This window comes from Gobius niger, assembly GCF_951799975.1.
Source record: "Gobius niger genome assembly, chromosome: 15".
NCBI lineage: Eukaryota > Metazoa > Chordata > Actinopteri > Gobiiformes > Gobiidae > Gobius > Gobius niger.
In genome coordinates, this window is record NC_136866.1 from 6,200,794 (window position 1) to 6,222,578 (window position 21,785).

At 39.4% G+C, this 21,785-nt stretch overlaps 1 protein-coding gene across 1 annotated transcript; it reads left to right on the forward strand.

Annotated features, from left to right (window-relative positions):
• The first annotated feature begins 462 nt into the window (after positions 1 to 462).
• Positions 463 to 17,851, forward strand: LOC306975046 (choline transporter-like protein 4). The gene is made up of 20 exons (XM_079572466.1): positions 463 to 542; positions 7,174 to 7,222; positions 7,477 to 7,550; positions 8,684 to 8,762; positions 8,837 to 8,841; positions 10,246 to 10,366; positions 10,761 to 10,844; positions 12,153 to 12,265; positions 12,382 to 12,504; positions 12,681 to 12,780; positions 13,921 to 14,013; positions 14,098 to 14,200; positions 14,291 to 14,550; positions 15,141 to 15,235; positions 15,319 to 15,422; positions 15,605 to 15,678; positions 15,837 to 15,907; positions 15,989 to 16,083; positions 16,431 to 16,515; positions 17,710 to 17,851. Exons 1-20 carry the CDS (start codon positions 494 to 496, stop codon positions 17,799 to 17,801), a joined length of 1,869 nt encoding a protein of 622 aa, XP_079428592.1. The 5' UTR covers positions 463 to 493; the 3' UTR covers positions 17,802 to 17,851.
• Positions 17,852 to 21,785: the final 3,934 nt, after the last annotated feature.

Below are 21,785 nucleotides of genomic sequence, written 5' to 3' on the forward strand. Positions count from 1 at the left end.
GAGTGAATGAATAATGCAATGTAAAGCGTCTTTGAGTGTCCAGAAAAGCGCTATATAAAACCGATGCATTATTATTATTATTATTATTATCTCATTCATAAGGTACACAATAATTGCACTAATTGTAAATCACAGAGGGAATAATCACGTGATGCATTTCAGTCTGGGAGGATAATTCAAGTATAGTGAATGTGACTTGCACACATATCTTACCGGTTATTAGCAGATGGACTTTCCCTCCCGCTGCAGACAGAGTGAGCCCTCTTGTCCACAGACGCTCTCCGTCGTCCGCCCAGGTGCGCGCGGCTCGCAGGTGCGCTCGTGCCACTGCCTGGTAACAGCTTCCAGGAAGAAAGATTTCTACTAACGATGTTGAGCTGGAACCTTCAGCGCGCCTTGTGAAACATGCGCTGTCCTCCCATTATGCTCTGCTTTTCAAAACTATTTTAGACACTTTTTTTTCCAAAAGGAATCCTTGAACCCGGGGCGAGACATGGGTAAAAGACAGAGCAAGGCGTCCCCGGAGGAGTGTGCGGAGCACGGTGAGACTCATCCACCTGCGGGTCACGTTCACGACACTGATGCTGAGGTTTTAACCCGAAATGTTGCTTTATTCTGAGTGTGGGTATAGCGGATTACATATAGCCTTTAGCTTTTATCAAATATATTACACTACTGCAGTTCTGGTATTACTTCAATGTAGACACCGATTTTTGACATGGGTTTGCCTCTTTTTTGGTTTGTTATTCCATGTCTATAACTAACTTACTCCATCATGTCTTAGACCTGTGGCCCTAGTTCAGTCCTGGTGAAGCTACATGTTGGTAAGGACTGAAAACTTGGCTGCAATGTACAATTTTAACAAGTATAATCCTTTTTGATGAGTAAATAAGTGTAGTTCGATTAGTAAGTATCATGTTTTACCTCATGTACTCCATCCTGCATCCTTGTTTACTTTCTGTTATGTGATACATTGATACTTGTCATGTGCTTATTGACTTTGTGGGCAGCTTTAAAAAGACTAAGACAACCTTTTCTCTTCAAACAACTTGGAAAAACACACAAGTACCGGAGAACGATGGTAAAGAGAGAATAAGGATGTGTATGAAATTTCATGTTTCAGTTTCCTGGTTGGTCAATGTGTCTGTGCGGATCTGTCCTGGTTGAAACAGAAGGAACGGGTGGTTTTGGTTTTGAAAGGTGTTTGTAACCTCTTTAGTTATGAAAGTTGTTGTTGACAGGTTATGTTCTGCAATATATTAACTACCTAATGCAGGGGTAGGCAACGTCAGGCCCGGGGGCCAAATCCGGCCCTCCAGCACAGAACCTCTGGCCCTCAAGATGATTTTGAGAAACATTATGACACAAATTAGAAAGTACTTCAACATTTTTAGGGTTAAATGGGAGAAATACTGTTAATACACCCAATTAGGTCATACCATGTACAGCTCTGGTATTTGTAGAAAGTGCACTGGAAAAATAATAATAATCTTAAGGAAGAAATGACAGAATCCTGCTTGGATTAAGAGATTCATCTAAAGTAGATTTGGTCTGGTCTTAGATCAGATAAAACATCTTTTCACCAATGGAACAAGTCATTATTCTCTTAATTCAGATTATATTGTATAATTTCAAGTGAAAAACAAATGTTTTTAAAAGTAAAAGTTATTTTGTCTGATTTCAAAGTGGGTTTTATGCTCGTTCCATTGGCATCAGCATTTGTGTCTTTATCTTACATTAGTCCAAATAGACTCAAATTCAACATAAAGAACCTTTATTCAAGCAATTTTAAGTCATTTATCTCATTCAAGATGGTCATTTTTCTTTGCTTTGGCCTAAAATTGGCGGCTTTGGCCCTCGGTCTTTTTACAATGAAAAAAACTGGCCCTCCGTTAAGAAAACTTGCCTACCCCTGACCTAATGTATAATTCAGTCAGCTCAGCAGAATCACACGATAATACCAGCCACTCTTTTCTAAACAGAACCGTTTAAATAACATGATACACACTTTGGAAAGTTGTTGGTGGTAAATTATATTCACTTTCCTGTTTGTGGTAGAAATACATTTGAAGGATTTTGTCACCTCTCTGACCTTTGTGGAAAAGGAAAAGCTTCTTAAATGTTCGAAGTAGTACAAGAATGATAGTAGTATCAGTGTACAGGCGAAACTCGGAAAATTAGAATATCGTGAAAAAGTTCATTTATTTCTGTAATACAACTTAAGATGTGAAACTAATATATGAGTCATGACCTCATACAAAGTGACATTTGTCAAGCCTTTGTTTTAATTTGGATGATTTTGACTTACAGCTTATAAAAAACACATTTCTGAAAATTCGAATATTCCATGAAATCAATGATAAAATGATTTTAAACAGAGAAATCAGTCGGCCCTTTGAAAACGATAATCTTGCGTAAGTAATTAGTACTTGGTTTGGGCCCTTTTACTTGAATGACTTCCTGAATGCGGCGTGGCCTGGACGCTCTCAGCCTGTGGCACTGCTGAGGTGTTGTGGAATATGACGTCTGAAGCCCATGTCCAGGATCCGTCTGTGTCATTCAAAAGTGTGGGGGACCTTGAGTCAGTGCATCAAGAGCCGCCACACAGACGGATCCTGGACATGGACTTCAAATGTCGTAATGCTCTTGTTGAAACATCCTGGTCTTCCAAAACACCTCAGCAGTGCCACAGGCTGTTAATATATGTTTTTTTTTATTGATTTCATGTCTATTAGCTTCACATTTTACATTTTCACAATTTTCTAGTTTTCCGAGTTGTATGTAGTTGTTGCTTCGTGAAAGGCTTGGCTAGTACGTTTTACTAATGAATGAATGACTGAAGGTTTATCCGGTTACAAAACATAGAACAAAATGCATGTACCGCCACATCAAGGTCAACGACTGGCCTCCCCACCCGTTATATTGTATTTGTCTTTTGCAATTCTCCCAAGTCGTTAAAACACCGACACGTCCCGCTCTCCGCCTCAGGTTCAAAGTTTTTCTGACTTTTTCCTGGTGTTTTTTTTTTTTACGAGAACATAAAAAAACTGTGTCATAGTGTCATAGTCTCTGAGCTCTAAGACAAAGAGGCAGTCATTTGACACCACGACACTTCAGAACTGGTTTTTGTCCCCTAATCCGTCGAACAACAGCAGAAGCTTTGATGAGCAAAATGTTGGATCTGTAACAACTATACTCCCTAAATAACTTAGCTGACACACGTTTAATTTGTGTGTCAGATTCGATTGTCTTTAATTGTCCAAGATAAAGTGTCGCTGCTCCTGCTTCCGTAAACTGTCATTTTATTGAATCCGAGCCACGGTGTGTGTCCTGTCAAACCTGTTGCATGGAGACTGATGCATTAGGAGGGCAGACCTGTTTACCTGAGCCATGTGTGTGTTTGGCTTTGTATTCCGTGTTCTGACAGCACTAGTTTGATATACTAACACAAATGATCAGGATGCATCATTTCTTTGCGTGTGAAATGAGTTGTTGAGATAGTTTCCCCGGAGTCTCGCGTTGCTCCGAGACCAGTGTGTTGATGTTCTGACTCCAATGCCCTGGTTTAGTCTGAAACTCTTCGAGGAAATAAAAGTGCAGCTCAGAGAGATGACTTGCTCCTTCTATAAAAGCCCATAATAAAACAACTTCACATCCTGGAAACTCAAAGGATCACCGATTAAGTCTGACGTCAAAGATCGTAACGCAACAAGTCGTTTTATTGTTAACTCAAGCTGATCTGTTCGGACCGAGAATTGAAGAGTAATCTTTTCTAACTCCCATGTCCTCTTTCACCATGTCATATCATCCTGAAGCTGCAGTTTTGGTCTTTCTCTAGGCCTCCTGCTCCTTCACATCTCCAACACCGTCATCCTACTCTACTCGAGTCTCTGTAGGAGCTGGTTTCTCTCATATTTGACCAAAACCTTATTATTGGCTTCCAGCACTGACACCAGAACAGTGTTCATTTTGACATATTTCGATTTGGTTTAAGTCTTGTCAGGATTTACTCAAATAATTCTCTTCAATTTTTGTCCAGTTTCAGTCGATTTAATTGCATGATATTTATTATAATCATATTTAATCACAGTTTTCTGCTTCCTGGAGCTTCTCCCACACGAACAAAGCACAGACCTGTTCCTTTAGCAGTGAATTGAAATGATATGCGGCTTTTTTAAACTGTATTTGGAAGTTTGGATGATTTTAGTCTCTGCTTTTCAGTGTTATTTAACCTCTCAACTCCCGAGAGGATCTTTTTCCTCACGTCATCAGATTTTTTTTTCCATCATTTTTTTGTTGGGTGTTTAACTTATTTTTGTAACTTTATTTGTCCTTTTTTTTTTTCATTTTTTTTTTTTTCACATTTTTGTCATTTTTTTCGTCCATTTTTTTGTAAATTTTTGTCAATTTTTTTCACATTTTTGTAATTTTTTCATCAATTTTAAATCAAATTTTTGTCATTCTTTTGTCACATTTTGGTCATTTTTTGTCAATTTCTCGTGACATTTTTGTGACATTTTTGCCTCTTTTTCATCAATTTTTCGTCACTTTTTTGTCACATTTCCATCATTGTTTTCGTCTCAGTTTTGTTGCCATTTTCACAGCTTTTTTTCCAGAAGCTTTTGCATTGGGGTAAAGCCAAACTGGAGAAAAAGGTGCTCGGTTCAGGTGGGAGTTAAGGGCTTCATCATACTTTAGACGACGACAAGATCTGACCATTTTAGTCGTGACTTTGACCAAAATGACTAAAGTAACACCGCACCAGAACTCATTTTTCTGTTCCTATGATACAATATTTAACAGATTAGAACACAAATACAGAGTGATAATGTTTGCAAGCTGAACATAGGGGTTGGTGGCGTGACTCGATACTTCAGCCTGATGCATTGTTTTTGTAATGGCTGAGGTTAGAGCTTGTAAACCCTTCTATTCCTCCCTTCCAGTCGATTTGCCTCTGTCTAATTTGAATTGACCAAACACACACAGACGAGGCTTCTCTTTCCATTCCTGTGACTATACTCTGCGGTGCGAGAGAAACACGAGATCAGCGCTGATGCAAACTTATAATGGGACTTATTAAAACAGAGGAAGTTTGAAAAATGATGTTCCCTTTTGTTCATGTGAAAAGAGCGTGTGTGTGTAATGGCCATCGATGGATGAAACGAAATGAAGGAAATTTGGCTGATCTATTAACCCCTTAAATCCCACCTGAACTGAGCACATTTTCTCCAGTTTGGCTTTACCCCAATCCAAAAGCTTCTGGGAGAAAAGGTGTGAAAATAGCGACAGAACTGAGATTAAAACAATGATGAACATGTGACAAAAAAGTGAGAAAACTTGACGAAAAAATGACAAAAATGACACAAAGAAATGTCAAAAAATCTACAAAAAAACGACGAAAAAAAGACCAAAAAATGACAAAAAAATTGACAAAAATGTGACAAAAAAGTGATGAAAAAAGGACACAAAAAGACACAAAAATTACAAAGAAAAGACAAAAAAAATGACAACAAATTTGACAAAAAAGTGACGACAAATGACAAAAAAATGACAAAAACTTTATTTAAAAAAATGACAAAAAAGTTACAAAATGAAGATGGAAACAAATCTGATGACAGGAGGAAAAAGATCCATTTAGATGAGCTTTGTAGATCTTAGCTTTCAAATGAGGTGTTACACTGGCCTACAGGATTTGGGTAAAACTGAACTGGAGAAAATGCTCTCGGTTCAGGCGGAAGTTAAGAGGTTAAAGCACTGAGACCATCATGTAATACTGACATGTTACTAGTTTTGAACAATATTTAAAGTAATGGTCCTTTCCTCTTGATGTCCCTCATTGCTCAGGTCGAGCTGGCACTTTTTAAATCCGGTCCTCCCCGAATAATTGGCCTTGTCATTGTTGTTAATGTTTTGATTTTTACTGTAGTTCTTTGGCCATATTATGTTAAGACGTTAAACTTTGAGCACTGTGGCTTTAGTGAAATATATATCGTAATGGAGCTCGCTATAACACCTGCTGTGTCCTCATTTCGAAGCTGCCAGCGAGTATACAGTGACTATTGTTTTCTTCCAGGAAACATGTTGGTAATTTGGTTCTCATACCTGTTGGATAACGCAGATAATGCTCTTACACATACAGTACTGGTAGTTTACTTTGGATTATTTGTTTATTTAACAATATGCAAAAACATTTCTTAACCTCTTTTTCCTCACGTCATTTTTTTTCCATCATTTTTTTGTTGGGTATTCAACTCATTTTTGTAACTTTTTTGTCCTTTTTTTTTTGTCCTTTTTTGTCACATTTTTGTCATTTTTTGTCACATTTTTGTCATTTTTTTGTCGCATTTTTTGTCACATTTTTGTCATTTTTTTGTCACATTTTTGTCATTTTTTGTCGCATTTTTTGTTGCATTTTTTGTCACATTTTTGTCATTTTTTTGTCACATTTTTGTCATTTTTTTGTCACATTTTTGTCATTTTTTGTCATTTTTGTCATTTTTTTCTCATTTTTTTGTTATTTTTTTGTCACATTTTTGTAATTTTTTTGTTATTTTTTGTCACATTTTTGTCATTTTTTTTCTTGTCAATTTCTTGTGACATTTTTGCCACTTTTTCATCAATGTTTTCTCACTTTTTTGTCACGTTTCCATCATAGTTTTCGTCTCAGTTTTGTTGCAATGTTCACACCTTTTTTCCAGAAGCTTTTGGACTGGGGTAAAGCCAAACTGGAGAAAATGTGCTCGGTTCAGGTGGGAGTTAAGGGGTTAAATATGGTTTTCCAATGGCACAGTCCTTTTTATTGTCCAAGAGAAATCCTTCAGGTCAGAGGAACAGTTTCAGACTTCCAGACTGCCATTCTCTAATACCTTTAGAATGGGAAGGCAAGGATCGGACGCTGATGATATCTTTTCATGTGTCACCAAGGTGTTAGTCGAGAACATTTCCCAAAGCTTTTCCAAATACCAAGATAATAAGCCTTCACCACGTGTTTGACTTAAGAAATATTATGATCACAAGTTGTAATGTACTCAGGCTCCTGATAGCTTATCTGCTCTGTACACACTGACACACTTATCATTAATGCCCCTTTAAAGAATGGTGAGCTAATGGCCCATTGTTGGTTAGATATGAAAATAGCTTGAGGCAAAATCTAATGCTTTGTGGTTTTTCCAGGGGAACCGCGGCAGTTTGATCCCAACTTCAATGGGCCGATATCGAAGAGGTGAATGCAATTTTAATTTTCATTACCTACAAAAAACACCCTTTATTTCTACTCATCTTTTTAGCCACATTGAACTTTACTTTCAGTTCATTTTTAAAGGATAACGGATTAAGACAATAATCTCTCTCGCGCTTCTACTGCAAAAGGTCTTAATGAGTGTTAGGTTAGACAGAAGTAACAGAAATCATTTAAGACACATTTTTAAACCATACATTCCCATATTGTAAATTCATTTTTCACTTCTCCTCAATCAGGGGCTGCACAGATATCATTTGCTGCATCCTGTTCATCCTGGTGATCCTTGGGTATCTGGCAGTGGGGATTTTAGGTAAGAGCCGATAGCAATTCATCTAACCATTTGTTCTCTACTTTTTTAGCATCTTTTAAGCCCTTGTCGAGGTTTTGTGTGTTTTTTCATGTTTGATTTTACGATTTGCTGCACATACTCTCGTTATTTTCCTGCTTAAGATGATTAATCCCAACTGGAGGCACAAGAGAGTGTCATGTTTCAACCGGGAGGAAAACTGGAATCAAAAACGTGCCACATTTTCGATGGTTTCCTCGCACAGTCACAACAGCTACAAAGCCAAGTCACCTGAAGATATAAGAGAGAGATACATTTCTCCTTCTAACTCTCTTTGCACAAACCCGGGCTGTATCTGCGACGTGTCTCCTCTACTTAGCTGCAGTCCACTCAGAGGTCACTGAACAGGGGCCACTCGGAACCAGGAAGTACAAAGGGCTTTTGTTCACGGCTCAATGGAGAAAATGTCCCGTCGGGAAAATCATTCACCACCTTTAAGTGTTTCTCAAACTGTCACGAGGAAGTAGTGAAATTCAGACATTGGAAAAGGAGTTTAGAGTTTTATACTTTGGTTTTACTACTAAGGATTAAAGGAATAGACCACCGTTTTTACATACTGAGATATGTTCTTACATTAGCTTTGACGAGTTCTTTAGGACCTGTCTGATCTTCATCCGTGCCTTCAGTCACGTAAACACAGCGCAGACGGCGTTAGCATTTAGCCTCTCCCTCTCTCCACTATAGCTCCAAAACTGGTCAAGATAGAAGCTACCAAGCTCTTCCACGTTTTCCCTATTTAAATATGGTTACGTGAAGTGTTCCACTACAAAGTATAATTACACAAAATTAAACAATGTGGATTTTCTAAGCGGATAAAAGGGGGGACTATATTGTAAGGCGTAATAATACCAGGAGTAGTTTGGCATCCGCACAGTAAAGTGAAGATTACTGCGCGGATTTCAAACTACTCCTGGTATTATTACGCCTATTCCTTTTAATATAAAAGATACAACCTCATAGTTTTGGGGGATTCTAGTGTTGCCACGATTTGACTTTCTTTAGTGCCAGCTTTGTCTTATTACTAATGGTTCCTGTTTCAAATATTTGCTTTGCCACGTTACCAAATAAAAGTCTTTGGTAAATGTTTGTTTTCTCAGCCTGGCTCTATGGTGATCCCAGACATGCCCTTTATCCTAAAAACTCTACTGGATCTTTCTGCGGCACGGGGCTAAACAAGTAAATCTTTTATACACTAAGAACTACAGTGTTTTATGAACATATGAACATGCTTGTATTCCTGCTGTTCTCAGGGACCGTCCAAACCTGTTTTATTTTGACATGATCAAATGTGCCACTTCATCATTCAATATTCTGGCGAACCCTGCCAATGGGTTTCAGTGTCCAACCATGCAGGTCTGTCGGCCCTCGGGTTTAATTCATTTTTATGTTCGGGGATTTGTTTGTTTAAATCTTTATGGCTCATGTTTTCCTTCCTTCTTCAGGTGTGTGTGAAAGAATGTCCCAGTACTTTCTGGGGAGTGACGCCTTTCGACCTAGTGAAAAAACCATCAGAGGTTTTTAATTCTGATTTCTGCGTGCCATCTCTAAACCTACAAACTACTAGGAAGGTGAGAAACGTTTCAGTGCCATGTTTAAAAGATTGGAGGTGACTATAAAGGATATTTTATGATCAGGCGTTTTCTTTCAAATCTACAAAACAAAGGAACAATGCAAATACTGGGTAACACTTTACATTACAGGTACTTACTGTGGTAATTCTAGATACTTATCGTGGTTCTTACGGTGGTACTTAGAGTGATCCAGTGGTAATTCTAGGTACTTGTCGTTGTACTTACAGTGGTACTTACGGTGGTACTTATGGTGGTACTTACAGTGATATTTACAGTGGAAATTCTAGGTACTTACAGTGGTACTTACAATGATACTTACAGTGATACTTACAATGGTACTTACAGTGATACTTACAATGGTACTTATGGTGGTACTTAAAATGGTACTTATGGTGGTACTTGCAGTGGTAAATTCTAGTAATAATAGTGGTACTTCTAGGTACTTATTGTGGTACTTAAAGGATACTATAGTGAGAATTACAAGGTATGTACTTCTAGATACAGGGGTAACTCTTAGTAGTATGAAGGTTGTACTTCTTGTTTTCCCTCATGCTGATTTATATTGTTTTATAGTCACAAAATCCTAGCAATTACTTCTGTATGTAGAAGTACCACATTTACTATCTATGAATTGCTGCTGTAGTATCCTTGAATTACCAATAAGTACCATAGATATATCACTGTAACTACTAGAAACTGTCAATCAAGTATCAAAGTAAATAGAAGTACAACCTTCATTACTAAGAGCATTAGCACTGTATCTCTTAGTAACGAGAGATACAGTGGTAACTCTGTGTCTCCCTAATCCTGACCCCTAAGCCTAATTACTAGTAAGTACCACAATAAGTACCACTGTAAGTACCACGGACTTACCGTAATGCCCGTAATGTAAAGTGTTACCCAATAATCTAGACATACTTTTATTGCTTTGCTTCAGAGCGTAAAAGAAATCACAGACGAAGAGCTGTGCCCATTCTTCCACATACCGCTGATTTCTGGTAAGTGAATGCGGATGTTGCTATAGAATAAGTGTATGTTTGTGGACGTACAGCGAGTCTCCTTCTGTAACTGACCCGTGTCTGTTTCAGTGCTCGGCCGCTGTTTGCCCGACGCCACCAAACTCGGTGAAATCCCTAATTGGTTTGATAACATCCCGGGTCTGCCCTCCTCCGTCAATGACACCCTGGAACAGATCAGAAATGGCACTGGGTAAGACTCTTCCTCAGGTTTACAATAACGGCACTTAATCACCAATTTACTTGAATATAAAATTGCAGTTCTTTTCCTCCCACAGCACACGGTCAGTGGTCGTGAGTTGATAGTTTGTAGACGCTGCTGCTTTAGTCAAACAGTATTTGTGTAGTGGATAATATAGATCAGTGGTTCTCAAATAGTATTAGACACTTTTATTCCCCTTTCCCTGTTTGAGTTTGGTGATCGTTACTATAGTTTGTTCTGTGAAAGGCAAGTATTTTTTTGAAAGCTTTGAGATTGACTAGATGGCTTTTAGTTTCGCAGTAGGCTTCTCTAGCTTGTTGTAGATTTTGGCAAACCTCACACTTTGAGACCGTTTAAGCCTGATTCTGTCCCGTGTTTTCATCAGTGAGTTGGTGAGCGGCTTCAACGCCAAAGACATCGGCATCCGGATCTTTGAGGACTTCGCTTCAGCTTGGCCCTGGATTCTTTTGTAAGTACAATACGTTTGTTAAGTGGTGACGTCACAGCGCTACTTCCGGGTCCGCGGATGTGCGAGAAACTACAAGAAAACTCTTTAATACAAAATCAATCTTTCTGAAACTCAACAGAAAGTTACTGAACATACTTACCGTAAATGCTCTAATATAGGCCGGGGCCTTTATTTACTCAAGGGCATCTAGGACCAGGCCTTTATTGGAACCAGGCCACAGTTAGAGACAGGCCTTTATTTCTGTTTGAGCAAAACGGACGACCAGGAAAATGAAGAAAAACAACATTTGTGTCCATTTGCACCTAAAATATTAGGTTTATTAATTAACATTTCAAACCCTGTCCCAGCGGCTGGAACATTGATGCCTTTTATTTTGTCGGGACAACAGGAAGTGTTTCGTTGCTGTTAGCGGAACATTGACATCAATGTCACTGCAGGTTTCTGTTTCGTTTTTACCGCGGACAGGATTATTTGTTGTATCTTGTGTAAAAGGCGAGTTTAGACGGAGCGTTTGAGTTTGTGATCGATCATAAAAGACCCGAGAGAAGACGAGACGCTCGCGCTGATCAGAGGAGTTATTTTGAGGCGTGGGACTGACCTGCACACGGAGCAGCTGGACGTGCTTTGAAGACGCGATGGGGACTTTGTTAAAACCCTGGAGGGTCACACAACATTTGTTGCCCTGTTTCCAAATATAGTCACTGGAGGTTTGAAAAGTGGCTAAATCTGTGTCAAAGTTACGCTCGGATCAGCTCCTCCGCAGCGTCCCCCCTCGGCCCGGGTTCCCGTTTGTTACTTCCTGCACGTGAGTTTTCATTTACACCAGTATGAGACAAATTCCTGGGGAATATTTCTACCGTTTCTAATAAAAGCCCCGGCCTGTTTTAGAGACCCGGCTTCTGTTAGAGAGGCCAGTATTAGAGAATTTACGGTATTTATCAGGCCCATTAGACAAAAATGCTGTACCTACTGCTATAAAGGTAATTTACCAAAATCAGTACAAGTAGTGACTTTAGTAAATATTACTTTTTTAGCAGTAGGCACAGCATTTTTGGCTAGTGAGTCTGAGAAATAAGTAGGTTCAGTAACTCTCCGTTGAGTTTCAGAAATATCGATGATTATTTTTAAGAGTTTTTTTTTTTTTTTTTTTTTTTCGCATATTTGCCAGAACCTGGAAGTAAAAGTCGTCACACTTAACATACGTATATATGGCTGTTTTTCCACGATTTTCAGTGAATGAAAGCAATATGAATGGAATTTGTTGAATGTGTAGTGCAGTCCTAATACAAAGTCTCATCTCTCGCTCAGAGGGTTGCTCATAGCGATGGTGACCAGCCTGCTGTTTCTGCTGCTGCTGAGGTTTCTCGCTCCGGTCATGGTTTGGGTCCTGATCGTCGGACTCCTGGGCGCCGGAGCTTACGGTAAACCATAAATACACAAGAACACGACTATAAATAAGTGATTACATTCCAGGTCAAGGTCTTATCACATAAACAGGCCATAAACACAGGCTTAAGTGGTGTGTGTTTTCCTTCAGGCATCTGGCACTGCTACTGGGAATACGACAACTACAAGAAAAAGTCGGCCTACATCTCGAACGTCGGGTTCAGCACCGACTTCAGTGTTTATCTGGAAGTTCAGGAGACGTGGCTGGCTTTCTGTGAGTCGGAAATGAATTGTGGACAAAACGAATCCCTGCTATAAATAACTGTCCTAATCAAATATATCCGATACATTTTATAGCAGCCCTTGACCGCGACGTCATAAATAAAAAAAAAGAGACGAGGTGTACGTGTGTGTTTAGGCGATAACGTGGTTTGTTCATGTGCTTCACAGTGATTATAATTTCGATCGGGGAGGCGATTCTGCTTCTGATCCTCATCTTTTTAAGGAAGAGGATTCTCATTGCCATCGCCCTCATCCAGGAGGCCAGCAGGTATGTGCAGGTTATAGCATGTAGCTGTCTGTACGCTACAAAATCAAACTTGCACCCACATGTGACCGGATGTGTGTTATATCTGATGGTTGTGTATGTGAAGATTTGCTTTTACTATTATGAACTTGGTCAATGTAAATGCCATTATCCATGTATGCATGATGTTTTTATGTATTTTACTATAACATCAGCCTGCCCAGGGACTACAGGTGGAAATTAGCACTTGAGCTATAACCTGGTACAATGCATCTCTCCCCTTGAGGTTAATGTTTATTGTACACTGTCTCTGTTTTTCTAAATAAATAAACTAAACTAAACTACAAAAAGGAAACATCTCAGAACAAGTGAAATCATCCAGGTCAAAACATAACTCAAATTTGGATTATTATGCTCACATTGAGGTATTTAAACTAATCTAGTCTTTTTGCATGTGAGGGGAGGATCATGGTGGAATGTTTACCTTTCAAGACAAATCATTTATTTGTTTTTTTGGGAAAGATAATTAGTTGACAAATCGCTGTTTGAAACCACTTAACCCCGACCTGAACTGAGCACATTATCTCCAGTTTGTCATTAACCAAATCTTCTTGAAAAAAGCACTAGAATAGAGACGAAAACAAGGATGAAAGTGCAACAAAAAAAAACATTAGAAACATGACAAAAAAGCCTTGGAAAAAGGGGCAAGAAATGTGTCAAAAACGCAACAAAAAAGTGATAGAAAAGCGTCAAAAAAACGACACAAAACGATGGAAAAATTACCAAAAAAGTTTAAAAACAAAGTGACAAAAACACAGCGACAATGCAAGAAAAAAATATCCAATTAGATCAGTTTTGTTGGTCTTTGCTTTCAATGCTCTCGGTTAAAGGCATTTTATTTTTTCCTCAGATAATATGGGCATGTTTTAAAAAAGGTTTAGCTTATTCTGCTGTGAAAAGGACCTTGTTTTTAGGCTTAAGAATATTATTGTAGACATGTTTGAACCAGTGTCCTTGACCTTGTAGCTTTGAAAAGTCTTTAAATATACAAACAGCTCATGTGAGATGTTTTGGAGCTGACGTCGGAGCGTCCAGATTGGGAGGGTTTACACGGATCGCACCGTTACTCTAACAATAAACACAGATGCGTGTTTGTCTCCACAGAGCAGTGAGTCACATGATGTCCGCCCTGGTCTATCCGGTGATCACCTTCATCATGCTGATCATCTGTGTGGCCTACTGGGCAGCCACTGCACTGTATCCTTTATGTTATTTTCATAGCACTCTGGCCATTTAGATGGAACGAAGCATTCAGTTTCCATCTTAACAAACTTGGTCCAGGTATTTGGCCACTTCTGGAGCTCCCATCTATAAAGTGGTGGCTTTGAACTCGACCAACGAGGAGTGTAAGAAGATCGACGCCTCAGAGACATGTGATCCGCTGGTAAAACGACTTATATTGTTCATACTCAGTCGAATGGTTAACTTTGAAAATAAAGAATGTTCATGTGCTTGATTTGTTTTCGTTCCACAGAACTTCACCTCGTCCAGTTACCCAGGATGCCCGTCCGCCAGCTGCATTTTCATCAAGTACAACGAAGAGGGCCAGTTTCAGCAGTTCCTGTTCCACCTGCAGATCTACAACGTCATTGCCTTTCTGTGGTGCGTGAACTTTGTCATCGCCCTGGGACAGTGCACTCTGGCCGGCGCCTTCGCCTCGTACTACTGGGCCTTCCACAAACCGGCCGACATCCCCATGTTCCCCGTCTGCGGCTCCTTCCTGCGGGCCCTCAGGTGCAGTAGCAATATTCATTCTCTGTTTTATCGCATGAATCAATCATTGAGGTATTTAAACTAATCTAGTCAAGTGCTTTTTGCATACGAGGGGAGGATCATGGTGGAATTTTGACCTTTTAAGACAAATCATTTATTTGTTTTTTGGGAAAGATAATTAGTTGACAAATCGCTGTTTAACCCCTTAACTCCCACCTGAACCAAGCACATTTTCTCCAGTTTGGCTTTACCCCAGTCCAAAAGCTTCTGGAAAAAAGGTGTGAAAATAGCAACAAAACCGAGACTAAAACAATGACCAAAATGTGACAAAAAATGACAAAAATGTGACAAAAAATGACAAAAATGTGATAAAAAATTGACTAAAAAATGACAAAAATGTAACAAAAAATGACAAAAATTTGATTAAAAAAGACAACAAAAAAAAGACAAAAAATTGACAAAAAAATTACAAAAAAGTGACGAAAAATTGATGAAAAAGTGGAAAAAATGTCACAAGAAATTGACAAAAAAATTACAAAAATGTGACAAAAAATGAATCAATGAATCAAATCAAATGTTCATTATATTATAAACTTAATCCATTTCTCTAGGTATCATGTGGGCTCATTGGCATTTGGAGCTCTGATTCTGACGCTAATACAGATTATTCGAATGATCCTGGAATACATTGACCATAAAACCAGCGGTAAGGATATTTCTGTCAATGCACTTATTGAAAGAAAAAAAAAAACTCTCGACCTGGTCTCATCGAGTGGTGTGTTTTTGTAGCGGCCCAAAACCGATGTGCGCGGTTCCTCCTGTGCTGCCTGAAGTGCTGCTTCTGGTGCCTCGAGAAGTTCATCAAGTTCCTCAACAGAAACGCCTACATCATGGTGAAACACACGGCCTTTTCTATTCTTACATCAATATGCATGTAAAGGTTTTCCAATAATGGCAAGTAGAGGAGAGCAGCAGTAGTAGAGGAGTAATAATCAAATCGCTTTCTACATGTCTTTACTCTTTCAAAGGTTTCTTCAGTTTTAAAACCTGTCTATGTTTTGTTTGTTTTGTACAGATCGCCATATATGGTAAAAACTTCTGCGTCTCGGCCAAAAACGCCTTCAGCTTGTTGATGAGAAATATCCTAAGGTTTGTGTCTGAAGTCGGGTGACCAGTGAGTGTGATGACTTCAAATACGCTGTGATTTGGCTTAAATTTCCAAACTACAAAGCTCTCTAAAAGCTTTAAGCACTTTTTGAAGCATTCACTCCCTCTAGTGGCCAGTGCTGAGACGTCTCTGTTTGCAGGGTGGTGGTGCTGGATAAAGTCACAGATTTGCTGCTGTTCTTTGGGAAGCTCCTGGTTGTTGGTGGAGTGGGTGAGGATCAGTAACAGAAGTTCATACAGTTTTAAGTATAATTTGGTCAACAATTTCTAAACCCTGATTCTTTTTTTTTAGGTGTGTTGTCGTTCTTTTTCTTCTCTGGAAGGATCCTTTTACCCAACAGAACCTTTCAATCTGAAACACTCAACTATTATTGGATGCCCATCATTGTGAGTTTGTAATCAAATGCCCAGTGATATTTATATTTTTGTGTTTGGTTTTGGGAAAAATACTTCAAGATTTTTTTTGGGGGGGTCACATGTTTAGATTGCTTCATAATTGCCAATAACAGAATCACTTAAGCTTTGCAAATGGAGAGTGCTTCATCTTCTCTCTTTGTATTGTAATGACTTTGCCCTTCAAGCTTAAAAGATCATCTTTTTTCTCATTTCTCATTTTCATTGTTCGTCTAATTGGACGTCTTTCAATGCAACTGCTGTATATTTCTGATTTCAGAGTTTGACTTAAGACCTGTTTGAAGTGATTGAGAGTCATTTCTTGTTTGTTTTTTTCCTAGACTGTGATGTTCGGGAGCTACCTCATCGCTCACGGCTTCTTCAGCGTCTACAACATGGCCGTCGACACGCTCTTCCTCTGCTTCTGTGAGTCACTATCAGTCACTGATAAACCACAATCATAATCTGTATTAAGGATAGGAAAAACAAAGGCGTTTGGACACACGAACAAGGATCTTTTACAACTAACAAACAGAGATACCAAATGATTTGATGGAGAATCCAATGTATAAACCTAATGTTAAACCAAATCAGTGAAATCTGCATGGAGATGAGGGGGTAATGTCCCGCTCCAAGCGAAGTTCTGAATTATATCTGAGGAGAGCTGAGCCGACTCACAGTAAAGATGCATATTTCATTTCAGAATGAAAGAAATTCTATTTATCAATGCTACACCCGCTGGCTTTAAAGAAAAGAACACAGCTTGTATTATGGGTGCTGTTGTGTGCTGACCTTAATACACAGTTAGGCACCACACTCTGAATTTAAACAAAACACAAACCGTATTCTATCACTTGCTTCAACATCCAGCTCATATGTCATCCCATACGGACGTAATCTGATATCAATACATGACTGGTGCCAATTTTGGAGCATTGTTTTTAGTATAAAGCATCACATGGGGTTTCTTACATTTCTGCCTAAATTGCTCATAAAATGTGGTCAGATCTTTATTAAAATAATTTGACTAGTGCGTGTTTGTCTGTATAAACCTGTCTAATTAGCTCATTGGGAGGTGTACTCACTTATTCCAGGCTGTCCTGTGAATGTTTACAGGTTATGTTCAATAAAAATATGATAAAATGTAAATGTTTGGGTGGTATTAGTTTAAGCAGACACCGTTTACTAGTTCTTGTGATTTTAATAAAGATCGGACCACATTTTGTGAAATAAAAGAAATTCCAAAAGGTGTGCTCGCTTTTTCCTCCCACTGTATCTATGGGTTTCAAGTGATGAAATAAGATAATTGATCATTCAAAACTAAATTATTATAAATGCGCAAAAAATCCTCCAAATTTTGTCTAAGAAGAAATTCATGTGACTAAAACCACAGACAGAGCACATTCAAACAGCCACTACTGCCACACAAAGACGATAAAAGAAGAACCGTGGGTGAAATGATCTCACATCTCCACAATGTTCACATGAATGCATCTCCATCCATGCCTCTACTTTGTTTTTTTTTACCCCTGTGTATTTGTAATACAAGAAACGCATGAACAAAGTTATAAAACACTGAGCTCGTGGTAATTTCATATTTTTCTGATTTCCGCGATCCAGTGGAGGACCTCGAGAGGAACGACGGCTCGGTTCAGAAGCCGTACTTCATGTCCAAAAAGCTGATGAAAATCCTCAACAAGAAAAACAAGTGAAGTGTTTTTTCCAAAGAAGCACTGGGCCAAACGATTTCACTCTGACTCATTTTATTTTATTCAAAGGACTTTTACACTTTTCAAATGCGTTTACTGAAAATATGGTTTGCTGATTTTGCACTTTTACCGTTATATTTTTGTTCGATATGTAATGAATTATAATGAAATGTATGAAAATGTGAAGCGCCTTGCGTTAAGAAGAATAGAGCGAATCTTTTTACATAGTTCTGTTTTCATTTGAATTTTTTACAGGCAAATGCTAGAATGTGATTACTTTGAATGTTGTACAGTCTTAGGCGGGTTAACTCATATTTAACATCCATAAGTTACAATTTAGAGGCGCCAAGTCACTTGTAATGCATGCCCGATTCCCGCCATTCAATGGGGAAAGTGGGGATTTGTGTTTGGTTGTTTTTGCAGGAATCAAACCCAGCCTCAACACTTTGCACTCCAAATTTTATAAGATTTATTTTTATATGGAAGGATCTTTGAAAAATGAGAATGCATGCCGAAACAAATATTCACCGCAAATAAAAATCTTAAGCATCAACAGCTTGAAATGTTTACACTATGTCTCACTTTGTTTTAGTCTTAGAAATGACAAGGTTGTCGCCTCTCGCAAAGGTTCTGCTAATGCGATGATATAAAAAGAGTGAAGCAGTCAACAGAACAAGGCTTCTCAAAGAGGCAACTGTCTTTAAAGGTAACAATGTACAAAGTTATGTACAGTTATAGGTCCTGAGTCGCTGTAAATTGTTCATCATTGACTGACAGTGATCGAATGCCACAAATGCACCCGGATGACAGCGTTTGAAAACCCCAACACTCAGAAGAAAGTTCAGTCTGTCCTCATGTGTCTGCCGTTGACTCAGAGGTGCACCTGTGTCTGTTTATCTCCCCCAAAACACCTGCGCCTGAGACACAACCGAGTCACACACAGGAACGTCAGCCACTATATCTCTGTCTCAAGGTCCAGTTATTCAGTGAGTAATGTCATGGAAGTAGCTGTGTTTCTTATAACTAAAGGTTTTCAGTTTGATTGCATAGGACACTGCTACTGCCATAGTATTGTGTATCTTTGAGTGTGAGAGAACAAGCACATTAATGGAGACTCTCTCTTACAGTCAGAGCTGAAGATGAGTTTATTAGCACGTTTCGCAATGTAGAGCAAAATGGACCTTTACTGTCGATAAAGCTAACAACAGCTAACTTACTAATTCATAGTCAATAAAAAATGGTGTTCCTTTTCAGAAATGTCTACTTTTATAATATAAAAAAGTACGAAAGTCTATTTCATTCCGCAATTTAAAAAAATATAGGGGAGTGATGACTCTGTTGCTGGTCCAACATTTGTTTGGGAATGTGTGTTTGTCAGTCTAGCTTTTATTGTTACAACACGTGTCATTATGGTATTTCTAGAGTGGTTCACTTTACGCCGTTGATTTCTCTGTCTCAGTTTACCCCCTCCTGGAACCATCACCTTAACGTGGTGGAGGGGTTTGAGCACCCGAATGATCCTAGGGCCATGTTGTTGGGGGCTTCATGCCCCTGGTAGGGTCTCCCATGGCAAACTGGTCCTAGGTGACGGGTCAGACAAAGAGCGGTTCAGAAGCCCCTTATGAGAGACCAACAGGCCCGGTTAAAATCGTGAGGACGTCCTTCTGTGGACCCACCACCTGCAGGAGGAGCCATAAGGGGCAGGTGCAATGTGATTTGGGCAGCTCCAACAGCTGCCCCCACGACCCAGAAACGGACAAGTGGAAGAAAATGGATAGATTGATGTCTCAGTTTACCCTGAGGGTGGGGTAAAGTGAGACACATGACCACTTTTTTAAGAACAATCATATTTTCTTTGCCCTTTGTCCTGAAGACATGCTAATCATTTCCATAGATGGGCAACATCCTGAATTAATGGTAAATGTGTTAATTTTACTGATGTATCATTTTGGCTCAGCTCGTGGGGAGCAAATGTAAAACCTGTATCACAATACCCTATATGGGCGGCACGGTAGCGCAGCGGTTAGCGCCTCCGCTTCACAGCTAGAAGGTCCCGGGTTCGACTCCCACCAAGGACGGGGCCTTTCTGTGTGGAGTTTGCAGTTCTCCCCGTGTCTGCGTAGATTTCCTCCGGGTACTCCGGTTTCCCCTACCACTAAAAACATGTGCAATAGCCAGGTTATTCTGACCATCAGCCTGGGTCCACATCATGGAGATGGGTCCCCGGGCGCGGCACTGCCGTTGACCACTGCTCCTTACGGGTCGCCCCAGCGGCATCGAAGGATGGGTTAAATGCATCCTAATGGGTTAAATGGGTTAAATGCATCCTAACTTTATTGTCCCCTACGGGGACAATAAAGTTAACAAACAAACAAACAAACAAAATATCAGTGGTTCTCAACCTGGGGGTCGCGAGACAATTTGGGGGGTCGTCAGATCATTTAGATAAAATAGCCATATTTTCATTAGCACATAATCTGATATTTTATTGTAGCATGTGTGTGCTATTTTACCAGAGTGCCATTATTTGTTTGTAGTTTGATGAATTTCATTTTAGCCATTTGTTTTTTGTCCGTTTGTTTTTTAAGAATTATGTAGGCTACTATTTTTTATTTCTCACAGTGTGACCCGGGCGGGGGGTCACGAATCCCTTTTACTGTTAAAATGGGGGTTGCGGCACCAAAAGGTTGAGAACCACTGCCCTATATTACCCCCACATTATTTTCCCCTATATTAGTAAATTCATATTAAAGCCACAATGCGTAACATTTTGGATTATGCTGTTTTACATCAATATAAACATGCTCCTAATGAACAGCTCGACACAGAAAATGCTTTTTTTTTTGCAATGTGTAATCAAAGAATGGACTTGGATGAGGATCTAACCCATTTAAAGCCCGAATTCTGCTGCCTTTAGTCGACCTCTCCATGGAGACGAGCTGGAGACGTACCCACTCATGGTAAAGTTAGTCATGTCTTAGTAGAGGTGATGATGAAAATATCACTAAGAAAATAAATGCTTGTATTTAAATTGCATTTATTGGGTAAAATCTTGCGCGGTGTGGCTCTAAAGTTGCGTCCCTGACTTATTTTCTTCTGGCACCAGAGTATTCATTTGTAACACCGCCAGCACCAGCACCACCGCTTTAATCATTTTTAGTATTTTGTTGCTAAGATGTTTTGTCTCGACACATTCCCATCTTCTCATTTCCCCATAATCACTTCCTCATTCTTCCTAATAGACATTGTGCCTCTGTGTGCAAAAGGGTTGGTCTAGCCAGTTATTCCTGTCATGTTTGTGTTACAATAAAGCTCCGGCTCCCCACTGCAAGTCATTGTTCCCCTCCCTCTCACTCTGCCCCTTCAATTTTTAAACATATTATTGTGATAATTACCGTCTCTCAGCCCACACTCGCCGGCAATTTGCTACTATTTTTATTCAATCATTATAACTCCGATGTCCTGGCATGGAAATGGAAAAGAAGTCCTTGAAGTTTCCGACCAAAGCCAGACATGAGAATTGTGTTTATGAAAGCAGATGGAGGGGGGGAAAAGCAAAGATTAAAATAGAAAAAAGAAGATTTTATATAATGAGCCAGGGGGAAGAAGCTATGAAGACTATTGAGAACATGGCCAAGAGCAGATTGTGCTCAAAATAAGGATCACATGAGTGTATCGTGACTGTGAATTAGGCTTAAAGTGATCATTCAGGCTGATGACAAATAACATGGACTGAGATTACGCTGCTCCGTAGTTTGTATCATTTGCATTTACCATGATCTTTGTGACTTTGCATTGGCTTCCCCTATATATATTGTCCCACAACATGCGCACAAAAATATACCCTCTGTATAGCAGCTCTGACCTCAGTATTTTCCTTCTTTTCCATCTTTCTGCATCTACATGTAGTGGGGTGGTTTCTTTTTCCTCTAGTCTCCGAAGTGCTCCCCCTGGCTCCGCCCTTTAGCCCACCCCCTAGTTAGGAAG

What these genes read in the sequence shown, in the direction of transcription:
- LOC306975046 (XM_079572466.1), top strand. Translation starts at nt 494, where the DNA reads ATGGGTAAAAGACAGAGCAAGGCGTCCCCGGAGGAGTGTGCGGAGCAC. An exon ending in GGAGGAGTGTGCGGAGCACG is followed by an intron (nt 543 to 7,173) that starts GTGAGACTCATC and finishes TGGTTTTTCCAG; the next exon opens with GGGAACCGCGGCAGTTTGAT. An exon ending in GCTTGGCCCTGGATTCTTTT is followed by an intron (nt 10,845 to 12,152) that starts GTAAGTACAATA and finishes TCTCTCGCTCAG; the next exon opens with AGGGTTGCTCATAGCGATGG.